The following is an 11930-nucleotide window of genomic DNA, read 5'->3' as shown; positions in this document are numbered from 1 at the left end:
TAAATCAAACCTGTTTTGTCATAGAAACAATATTCATAGGCGTCATTAGAAAAAAAAATCTGCCTAGGTTTATTACCTCACTCAATCCACAATAAGAGATCAATCAGTCATTTGCTTCATTGTTGTATGGGATCTTGCTGGGTAACATTTGCTTTTCATTTTAATTGATGATGGCAAGATCATAAGACCTCAACAAGTAATCTTCGACTGCACAAAAGCACTGTACTGTTTAAGCTACCTGGCCACCAAAGAACTGCTCAGGGCAGCACAGTGATGCAGCGGTGGAGCTCCTGCCTCACATCACCAGACACTTGGATTTGTTCCTGACTAAGGGTACTGTCTGTGTGGAATTTTTATGTTCTCCCTGTGACCATGTGTGTTTTCTGTGGGTGCTCCGGTTTCCTCCAAAGGGTTTGTAGGTTGATTGGCTTCTGTAAATTGCCCCTAGTGTGTAGGGTACAAAAGTGGGGTGACATAGAACTGGTGTCTGAGTGATCGATGGTCAATGTGGACTCAGTGGGTCGAAGTGTTTGTTTCCACACTGTATCTCTAAACTAAACTAAAGATTGCCTAGTTTTATGGTTATTCATTTTTGGTATTATTGGTAATTATATATATATATATATCTTAGTGTTATTGCATTAATGGGCCTGTTAAGTGGCAGCAAGTAAGAACTTCAATGTTTCATTGCCAGTAGACATAACAATTAAACGCTTTTGACTATTCTGTGAGAATGACTCATGTTTAACTGAGTTAACATTTGCCATGAAGGAAACTGACCACTCCATTGCATCCAATCTAGTGGCTGAGGAATATTCTGTTGCATTGTCTTCCATGACAATGTTACACTTAAATCCATTGGTATAACTCATATTAAACAATTTTAACAATAATGTCATTGTTTTTATCCTGTTTTTGTATCTAACATCTACTACCCTATCAGATTTTCTTCAGCCAGTGGTTTATAGAAACATAGAAACATAGAAATTAGGTGCAGGAGTAGGCCATTCGGCCCTTCGAGCCTGCACCGCCATTTAATATGATCATGGCTGATCATCCAACTCAGTATCCCGTACCTGCCTTTTCTCCATACCCTCTGATCCCCTTGGCCACAAGGGCCACATCTAACTCCCTCTTAAATATAGCCAATGAACTGGCCTCAACTACCCTCTGTGGCAGAGAGTTCCAGAGATTCACCACTCTCTGTGTGAAAAAAGTTCTCCTCATCTCGGTTTTAAAGGATTTCCCCCTTATCCTTAAGCTGTGACCCCTTGTCCTGGACTTCCCCAACATCGGAAACAATCTTCCTGCATCTAGCCTGTCCAACCCCTTAAGAATTTTGTAAGTTTCTATAAGATCCCCTCTCAATCTCCTAAACTCTAGAGAGTATAAACCAAGTCTATCCAGTCTTTCTTCATAAGACAGTCCTGACATCCCAGGAATCAGTCTGGTGAACCTTCTCTGCACTCCCTCTATGGCAATAATGTCCTTCCTCAGATTTGGAGACCAAAACTGCACGCAATACTCCAGGTGTGGTCTCACCAAGACCCTATACAACTGCAGTAGAACCTCCCTGCTCCTATACTCAAATCCTCTTGCTATGAAAGCCAACATGCCATTCGCTTTCTTTACTGCCTGCTGCACCTGCATGCCTACCTTCAATGACTGGTGTACCATGACACCCAGGTCTCGCTGCATCTCCCCCTTTCCCAATCGGCCACCGTTTAGATAATAATCTGCTTTCCCGTTTCTGCCACCAAAATGGATAACCTCACATTTATCCACATTATACTGCATCTGCCAAACATTTGCCCACTCACCCAGCCTATCCAAGTCACCTTGCAGTCTCCTAGCATCCTCCTCACACCTAACACTGCCCCCCAGCTTAGTGTCATCCGCAAACTTGGAGATATTGCCTTCAATTCCCTCATCCAGATCATTAATATATATTGTAAATAGCTGGGGTCCCAGTACTGAGCCTTGCGGTACCCCACTAGTCACTGCCTGCCATTGTGAAAAGGACCCGTTTACTCCTACTCTTTGCTTCCTGTTTGCCAGCCAGTTCTCTATCCACATCAATACTGAACCCCCAATGCCATGTGCTTTAAGTTTGTATACTAATCTCTTATGCGGGACCTTGTCGAAAGCCTTCTGGAAGTCCAGATACACCACATCCACTGGTTCTCCCCTATCCACGCTACTAGTTACATCCTCGAAAAATTCTATAAGATTCGTCAGACATGATTTACCTTTCGTAAATCCATGCTGACTTTGTCCAATGATTTCACCACTTTCTAAATGTGCTGCTATCCCATCTTTAATAACTGACTCTAGCAGTTTCCCCACTACCGATGTTAGGCTAACTGGTCTGTAATTCCCCGTTTTCTCTCTCCCTCCCTTCTTAAAAAGTGGGGTTACGTTTGCTACCCGCCAATCCTCTGGAACTACTCCAGAATCTAAAGGAGTTTTGAAAGATTATTACTAATGCATCCACTATTTCTGGAGCTACTTCCTTAAGTACTCTGGGATGCAGCCTATCTGGCCCTGGGGATTTATCGGCCTTTAATCCATTCAATTTACCCAACACCACTTCCCGACTAACCTGGATTTCACTCAATTCCTCCACCTCCTTTGACCCGCGGGCCCCTGCTATTTCCGGCAGATCATTTATGTCTTCCTTAGTGAAGACGGAACCAAAGTAGTTATTCAATTGGTCCGCCATATCCTGGTTCCCCATGATCAACTCACCTGTTTCTGACTGCAAGGAACCTACATTTGTTTTAACTAATCTCTTTCTTTATAGTTAAGAGCAATCCATTTTTTTAAATTATAAAAGCAAAATATGCTTCACTCAGCAGGTCAGGCAGCATCTGTGGCGAGGAAAAGGTAATTAATGTTTTATGTCCCAGTTGCCTCATTTGACAAAGGGTCTCTGACCTGAGGACGTACACTCCATTGAGTATAAATGGGGATCCTGTGGATAGGGTGAGCTGTTTTAAATATCTGGGAGTCCACATCTCTGAGGATATGACATGGTCATCACACGCCTCAGCACTGGTGAGTAGGGCAAGGCAGTGCCTTTACTACCTCAGGCAATTGAGGAAATTCAGAGTGTCTCCGAGGATCCTCCAGTGCTTCTACACAGCGGCGGTGGAAAGCATCTTGTCTGGGAACATTACCATATGGTTTGGGAATTGCTCTGCCAAGGACAAGAAGGCTCTGCAGAGAGTAGTGCGTTCGGCCGAACGCACTATGGGAACTTCACTCACCCCCCTGCAGGAACTATACATCAGGAGGTGCAACTCCAGAGCAAACAAAATCATGAGAGACCTCTTCCACCCCTGCAACGGACTGTTCCAGCTGCTACGGTCAGGCAAACGCCTCCGTTGCCATGCAGTGAGAACGGAGAGGTTGAGAAGGAATTTCTTCCCAGAGGCAATTCGGACTGTAAACGCCTATCTCACCAGGGACTAACTCTACAGAACGTTTTTCCTTCTATTATTTATTATGTAAAAGAATATGTGTGTTATGATTGTGTTTATAATTTGTTTGGTTGTTTTGTTGTTTGTCTTTTGCACAAAAGTCCGCGAGCATTGCCACTTTCATTTCACTGCACATCTCGTATGTGTATGTGACAAATAAACTTGACTTGACTTGAAATATAAACTTTGATTCACTTTCCACAGATGATGTCAGTTTTGTTAAGTCTTTCCAGCATTTTCTGTTTTAATTCCAGATTTCCATTTTTACAGTTTTTTAAAAATGATCAGTTTTTATCGTTTGGAAATATCTGCTAATTTACAATCATAATTGGTGATATAATTAAAGGATGATAGATGATAGTAATCATCCTAATCTCTCAACATCACACTACATTGATGTCAAAGTCAACAACAGGATCACAGAACCAGCTCTGCTTTTGGAAGAAGGAGCAATGAAGGGTGTTACGTGAGGCGTATAGAGCAAAGAGCAGTCAGCCTAGAGACCCAGCTGAAGAAGTATTGTGTTGTTGTCATACCAGGGGTGGATCTACTATGAAACTAATGAAGTTTAAGATTCAGGGCCCCTAATCCCGGAGGGTCCCCAGAAGCGATTTTAGTCCAGATATTCTTCCGATTTAAATCAGAATTCAGATTTTTTTGTTTTTCCTAGAAATGAATCTGATTTTTCACCTCGATTAAACCCCTCGCCTCGTTAAAACTCCACCTCACACTTAAACCTCAACTCACTAAATCTCGCCTCGACTAAACCTCCCACCTCACACATAATCCCCGCCTCGACTAATCACCGCCTCTCTGCTGCTTCTGCAGGGAAGGGCGGGGCTCGGGCTCGACATTAATGTCAGCTCACCTGCGTCCCTCCCCTCCCCTCCCACCGGCTCTCTCCGGCAATGCACCTGCGCCGCTCTCCACGCTCGGACCCCCCCCGGTTGGAGTTGTTCCGCTCACGTGAGGCGCCGCCAATGGCCGGGGGGTGGGGTGCTATAAATATAGGGAGCGGGAGAGAGGCGCCGATTAGTTGAGGCGCAGATTGGGTGTCAGGTAGAGTTTAGTTGTGAGGTAGGAGGTTTAGTTAAGTTGAGGTGGGGTTAAGGTGTGAGGTGAGGTGTGAGGTGTGAGGTTTATTTGAGGGGAGAGGTTTAGTGAGGTACGGTTTAGTCAAGGCGGGGTTTAGGTGTGAGGAGAAGTTTGGTGGTGAGGTATCGTCGAGGCGAGGGGAATAGTCAAGGTATAGGTGTGTAGTTGAGGAGAAGGAAGCGTAGGTGAGGTGAGGAGAAGTGGTGTCTGAGCTCAGGTAGGGAGACCGAGGTGCTGCTGAAGGAGACGAGACCTCTGTGGCAGAGAATTCCACAAATTCACAACTCTGGGTGAAAAAGTTTTTTCTCATCTCAGTGCTAGACAAAGAGACATTTCAAGTAACATATTTTTTGTAAAGATTTTTTTCGCTGCATGAGGCCATTTATTGAAACATATAAGATTATTAAGGGTTTGGACACGCTGGAGGCAGGAAACATGTTTTCAATGCTGGGAGAGCCCAGAACCAGGGGCCACAGTTTAAGAATAAGGTGTAGGCCATTTAGAACAGAGATGAGGAAATACCTTTTCACACAGAGAGTTGTGAGTCTGTGGAATTCTCTGCCTCAGAAGGCAGCGGAGGCCAATTCTCTGGAGGCTCTCAAGTGAGAGATAGATAGAGCTCTTAAAGATAGTAGAGTCAAGGGATATGTGGAGAAGGCAGGAATGGGGACTGATTGTGGATGATCAGCCATGATCACAGTAAATGGTGGTGCTGGCTCAAAGGGCCGAATGGCCTACCTGCACCTATTGTCTATTTCATGAAATATGTATCTTTTGGGGGTTATTTTACTACTTATGTGTTAGAAAAATTCTAAGCTTCTGTTATGTAAACTACCAGCAGAAAGCTTGAGAATCACTTTCAATTCATTGAAAATGCAGGAGCTTCAGGGGGTGTTGCCCCCATGAACCCCCACCGGAGCGCTGCCCCTGGACCCCGCTGGACCCTCCTGAACCCACGGCCATTTTTTTTCTGGAGGTGAATATCATGCTTAGTCTACATTGCTTAAAAAATTTGGGTCTACTGTAAGAGAAGCGATTAAAAAATATATATATATTAATAATAGTGTAATTCAATACAAAATAATAGTTAAAATAAAAATTAAAAGGTTATTAAAGTATCATGTAGGCTGGCCATAACGGAAAAAGCATTCAAATTAAGGATGTTTCATTCTAAATATATTTAATATAAAATAATTATAAATAATTTAAAACAGTATTAACATTTATGACAGAAATTAAAATTTGTGTTGATCTGTCATGGAACACCCCTTTGAAGATAACAGTGGTTACCCAGACCTTGTTGCTGGTTGTGAAGGGACCCCCATAACAGTTCAAGCTTCAGGGCCCCAAAATTGTAGGTCCGCCACTGTGTCATACCCACCTTATGCTATACTTGCAAGACATGGATAGTGTCTCAGTGGGATAGGCAGCATCTCTGGAGAGAAGGAATGGGTAACGTTTTAGGTCGAGACCTTTCTTCAGACTGCTTAACCACTTCCACATGATCTGACTGTGCAGAATACTTCGCATTAAATGGCAAGACAAGATTCCAGACAAACTGATTCTATCCCAAACAAACCTTTCCAGCATTTACTGAGGGAATGGACAGATGATGTTTCGAGTTGGGATCCATTTGTAGTCTGAAAATGGGTTCCAACCTGAACTATCATCTGCCCATTCCTTCTATAGATGCCGCCTGACCTGCTAAGTTCCTCCAGCACTTTTTTGCTCAAGATATCATCTTCTACGGGTTCTTGTGTCTCCCCAACATTTACATATTATTGAAGCTATCACCGATCAGGTAGGTATGAAAAGAACCTCAAATACTACAGCATCACTGGATCTCTGCCACCCGTGGAGGAGGAACCTTCAAGCCCAGATTGGTCTAATTGGTCATCCCTGTACACGCTCCTACAACACAGAGATTGTGGAGCGGTAAAGAGGAAAGTACAGATGATTTTAAAAGCAGCTGTTAAGACACAACCCTGAGAATAGAATAAAAAGGTAACAGGCTCGAGTGGAGCAGCTATTTTGTGGGCGGCCATTATACAAATGGTAGTGCTTGAGTTGCAAGTGTAGTGTGAGTGGTTGGCGTTGAGGATTTGTCTCAAGAGGTTTCAGCAGGGAAACTAAGTAGTGGAAAGGTAAAATAAGGCAAGGTCTGTCCTACTTTCCTCTTTTACCTTACTGTTGGGGTGGGAGATTGCAACCTTCACGTGGTCTGCCCTGTTTCGACGAATGCAATCAACCCGGCGTGCACAATCAAATAGAACAAATACAATAGTTCCTGTGACCCTGGCCCAGCTGCAGCTCCTGACTGACCATATTGAGCGGCTGGAGATGATTTCCACTCTCCCCAGAGTATTCATGATGCTGAGACCATCACAGATAGGAGTTTCAGAGGTGGCCACACCAAAGGTGGAAGTGGCAGGCAATTGGGTGAACACAAGGAAAGGCAGAGGGAGGGGATGGGCAGAAAAAGCAGAATTCTCCCATGGACATTCCCCATGCTATTAGTACACCATATTGAATACTAATGGGGTGGTGGGAATGGAGACAAGGAGAGATATAGTGATAGGAGACTCAATAGTTATGGGGCCAGACAGGGGACACAAAAGGGAGAGCGGGATGGTGAGCTGGATGCCACGATCTGGAGTGTCTCAGAGTGGCTGCAGAACATTCTCAAGAGGGGGAATGAGCAGCCAGAGGTCTTTGTGCATATTGGTACCAATGATATAGGTACACAAAGAAATGAGGTCCCACAGAGTAAATTCAGTGAGTTAGGCAAAACGGTAAAAGGCAGAACCTCAAAATAGTAATCTCCAATTAGTTCTGCTATCACATGCTAGTGAGAGTAGAATTAGGAAGTTAGGGCAAATGAATGGTGGCTAAGGAGCTGAGGCAGTGATTCAGGGTTTTAGGATCATTGGAATCTCTTCTGAGCTAGAGGTGACCTGTACAAGAGGGATATATTGCACCTGAAGTGGAGTTGGACCTTTACTCACTCTATACCCACGACTGCGTAGCTGGTCATAGTGCGAACTCCATTATCAAGTTTGCTGGTTGGACGAATCACAGATGGTGACGAGTCAGAGTATAGAAGTGAGATCGACCGACATACCAAATGGTGCCAGCACAACAACCTGGCTCTTAACATCAGTAAGACCAAGGAACTGATTGTGGACTTTAGTAGGGAAAGGATGAGAACCCACAATCCTGTTTATATTAACGGGACAATGGTAGATAGGGTCAATAACTTCAAATTCCTGGGCGTGCATATATCAGAAGATCTTTCCTGGACCCAGCACACCGATGCAATTGGAAAGAAGGCACATCAGCGACTCTACTTCCTGAGAAGATTACGGAGATTCAGCATGTCGAAGAGGATTCTCCTAAACTTCTACAGGTGCACAGTAGAGAGCATCCTGACTGGTTGCATCGTGGCCTGGTTCGGCAACTTGAACGTCCAGGAGCGAAAAAGACTACAAAAAAGTTGTGACCACTGCCCAGTCCATCACCGGCTTTGACCTCCCCACCGTCGAAGGGATCTATCGTAGTCACTGCCTCAAAACGTCAGCCAAAATCATCAAGGACCCACACCATCCTGGCCACACATTTCTCTCACCACTGCCATCAGGAAGAAGGTACAGGAGCCTGAAGACTGTAACGTACAGGTTCAGGAACAGCTTCTTCCCGACATCCATCAGGCTATTAAACACAACGAATAAGCTATGCACTCTGAACTCTTATTTGTTATTTGCACTATATTTGTTATTTATTGAACTTTTTCTTCTTTTTCCCAGTATATACAATGTTTACATATTCACATATTCTTTGTGCTGCAGCAAGTAAGAATTTCATTGTCCTGCCCAGGACATATGACAATAAAACACTCTTGACCCACTAAAAGATAATGGGCCAAATGCAGGCAAATGGGATGAGCTTAGAAAGGCCATCTTGGTTGGAACGGACGAGTTGGGCCGAAGGGCCTGTTTCTGTGCTCTATGACTATGACTCTAATTCATGAAAATATATGATTTGGTAGCATATACTTACGCTTTAAAGACATGATTTAAGATTCGTTTTTTGTTTAGAAATAGAGTAAAAACTTGAAAGACACCAAGAATACAGTAGAAGTATTGTACTGAAAGTTAATTATCGGTATTCAAATGCATGACCACTTACCTGGCATGCATCAACCCCACCCCGAAGGTGGCCCGCACAAATCATTCTGGAAGTCACAGAGTTCTCATACAGCTTGTTACAAATACCAAGAGGAATAATTTTCACACTAGCTTCCTGAAGAACAGTGGCCAGCTCACCTAACAAACAAAAATGTTCTGATTACCAAATATTATCCACACAACCATGGAATCAACTGTTCTCGAACTTAAAAGATTAGTTTCTTGCACGGTGCAGTTAAACCAGAAGCTGTTGGTGGTCTCTCCATTTTCGTTCATCAATTACATTCACACAATTAATATGCTTCAATCAACTAATATTTCATATTGATATACATTATTTCAGTGCCTGGAAAGTGGGTCTCGAGAACAACATTTATACAGAAATAAAATTTATCTAAATATAATAGTTACTATAATAATGGTAAAATCCTAAGCATTCATCATTGTTACATCTTAAAACACAGTAGTTCTGAAACTACACATGCATAAATAAACACAAAGCTGGAGGGACGCAGTAAGTCAGACAGCATCTATAGAAGGAATGGACAGCATTCAGTCTGAAGAAGGGTCTCAACCTGAAATGTCGTCTGTCTATTTATTTCCACAGAAACTGTTTGACCGAGTGGTTCCTCCGGCATTTAGTGTTTGGCTCAGGATCCCAGCAATCACAGTCTAATACTCCAATATTACTCCCAACATCTTTGATTTCCATCCACAATGTGGCTCCTCTCTCTGTAATCTCATCCAACTTGTCCATGCTAACCAAGATGCCCCATTTAAGCTCATCCCAATTGCCCACTCTTGGCCCATAGCTCTCAAACGGTTCTTATCCACATATTTTTCCATAGGTCTTTTAAATGTTGTATTGCACCTGCCTCTGGCAGCCCATTCTATTTACACACCACCCACTGAATGAAAAAAATGCCCCTCAGGTTCCTATTAAAACTTTTTCCCCATCCCCTTAAACTTATGCCCTCTCGTTGATTCCCCTATCTTTGCATTTTCAACAAATCTGTCAATTGTAAACACATGATATATTTTTAAAAAAAACATTGCCTGACTGCAGAGGAACATTAGTCATCACAATGCTTGATCCCACATAGCTTAATGCACAAATGACCATTTTATCTATTCAATATTTTTAAATTAAAATGTAAGTTTATTCACTGATCCGATGATCACAAGAAGGGCTCACCAAAAACCAGAAAAACACATGATCATTGAATCAGTGAATATACCTGCCTTTTTAATAAGAATGCACATCATATTTCAATGCATTAATCTTGTGCTCATGAACAGATCACATAACCTTTTATAAAGCATCATACCGTCTTCTCCCAGGACGCCCCAGCCAGTTACATAGCAGTTTGCAGTGGGAGTGAAGATGTGAGTAGCAGCTGGTAAGCAAATTGGTTGGATGGAATCACTGAAGAAGACCGGTGTCTTCAGTTCCAGCAGTGCAATGTCATAATCTGATGTGAATTCATCGTATTTGGGGTGGGTAACAATTCTACGAATTGATCTGGTTACTATTCTGGAATTCATTCTATTCATTAACTGCAAGCCCAGATATGCAGTCCAAGCTGATGAAGTGGAATATCTATAAAAATAAAGAAGCAAAGAAATAATACAAACTTTCTCAACCATTGATGCATTGATCCAGACCAGGAGACTTTGGGTTTGAATATCATTCTGCCTTGGATAACATTGAACAGAGTAGAGCAAAAATGGATAATGTATATGGCGAATTATCAAACCGGGATGAAAGACATCTTCACAGTGTTAAGGGCCTGTCCCACTTGGGCGTCATTTGTGCGTCACGCAGGTGGCGTGCAAAGGTTTTGTGAATTCCAAAATCTTGGGGCGTCGTGCGCGACCGCACGTCACTGCCTACGTCACCACACACCATGTGCGCGTAATGCAAGCCATGTGCGCATCACGTGTGCGTCGTTACGCGTAAATGATATTGCGTAAATAACGCCCAAGTGGGACAGGCCCTTAACTTAGAGTCAAACTGTGTGGAAACAGGCTCATTAGCCCAATTCTGTCATGCCAACAAAGATGCCCCATCTAAGCTTGTCACATTTGCCTGTGTTTGGTCCATATCCCTCTAAATCTTCTTGACTCATACTGAAGAGATTACATATATCCAACTGAAAACTGCAATAAAAGATCTTTGTTCTTCAGAACGGTTATCCACATTCATACAGTATCTATCTTTCAGTTTCAGCTAAGATTTAAAAAAAGTTAAAATGCTCACATTGATCGCAATTGGGAATCTAAAGAAAAGGACTCTGAACAAATGGTATTAGAGCTTTGAGATATTTCACAGTCAACAGGTCTAACACTCATTCTTGCTAAATTAACAATAGGTTTGACAGGTCACAGATTCTATAAATGTGACCCTCTTTAAATTTATACATTCATACAAAAAAGCTCATGAAGAGGGGCATTCAGCCAGTCATCACTTCACTGGTTAGACAGTACATTAAGGTACAATTCTTTGCCTTCACAATTATTAAAAGTATAAATATGTTGAGCATTTCTGAGATTGAATTAGAGCATTGCTGTAATTGAAACTTTGTTAATTTAGCTGTCTAGTTAAAATTAAATCAAAGAGAAAGGCTGATCAGAAAGCTGGAAAAGTTAAATTGTTGTATTAAAATAAGTCTGAAAATAAGTAGGAAGGAACTGCAGACGCTGGTTTATACTGACGATAGACACAAAATGCTGGAGTAACTTTGGGACAGGCTGTATCTTTGGAGAAAAGGAATAGGTGACGTTTCAGGTGAATACCCTTCTTCAGACTCAGGAGGAATCACAGAGGGGAAGCAGGGAGAGAGGGTGTTACAGAACTCCCATTTAGTCCACATTTGGCCCATCTCTATACTTATAAAACTCTGATCTTGGATGTGTATTTATTTGTGTGTGTGTTTGTGTGTAATCACTTCTTCGCAAAAAACCGACACGGTAACGGTAACATTTTTACATATTCCGGTAGACATTTTTCCCCTGGAGTCCAAAATCGCCTTACCTGAAAATTCATGCTTTATTTCTTGAGATATTATTGCAAATGTTTAAAAATCTGACAAAACTTTGAATTTAAAAACTACTGTCTTTCGCTGATGACATCACAATGGCTTCTTCCTCGCGCTGCGAGTGACTTCAC

The 11930-nt window shown here is 42.5% G+C and overlaps 1 protein-coding gene across 2 annotated transcripts in view; it reads right to left on the bottom strand.

Moving 5' to 3' along the window:
• Positions 1-11930, bottom strand: part of LOC129702564 (suppressor of tumorigenicity 14 protein) — a 44967-nt gene that overhangs the window by 6643 nt on the left and 26394 nt on the right. For both annotated transcript variants that reach the window (XM_055644342.1, XM_055644341.1), the window contains 2 exons: positions 10090-10361; positions 8763-8899 (listed from right to left, as the gene is read on the bottom strand). In XM_055644342.1, coding sequence (XP_055500317.1) covers positions 8763-8899; positions 10090-10361 — 409 coding nt within the window. The remainder of the gene's footprint in view (positions 1-8762; positions 8900-10089; positions 10362-11930) is intronic.

This window comes from Leucoraja erinacea, chromosome 13 (genome assembly GCF_028641065.1).
Source record: "Leucoraja erinacea ecotype New England chromosome 13, Leri_hhj_1, whole genome shotgun sequence".
Lineage (NCBI taxonomy): Eukaryota > Metazoa > Chordata > Chondrichthyes > Rajiformes > Rajidae > Leucoraja > Leucoraja erinaceus.
The sequence above is the reverse complement of the archived record's forward strand: the minus strand, read 5'-3'. Positions and strand labels throughout refer to the sequence as shown.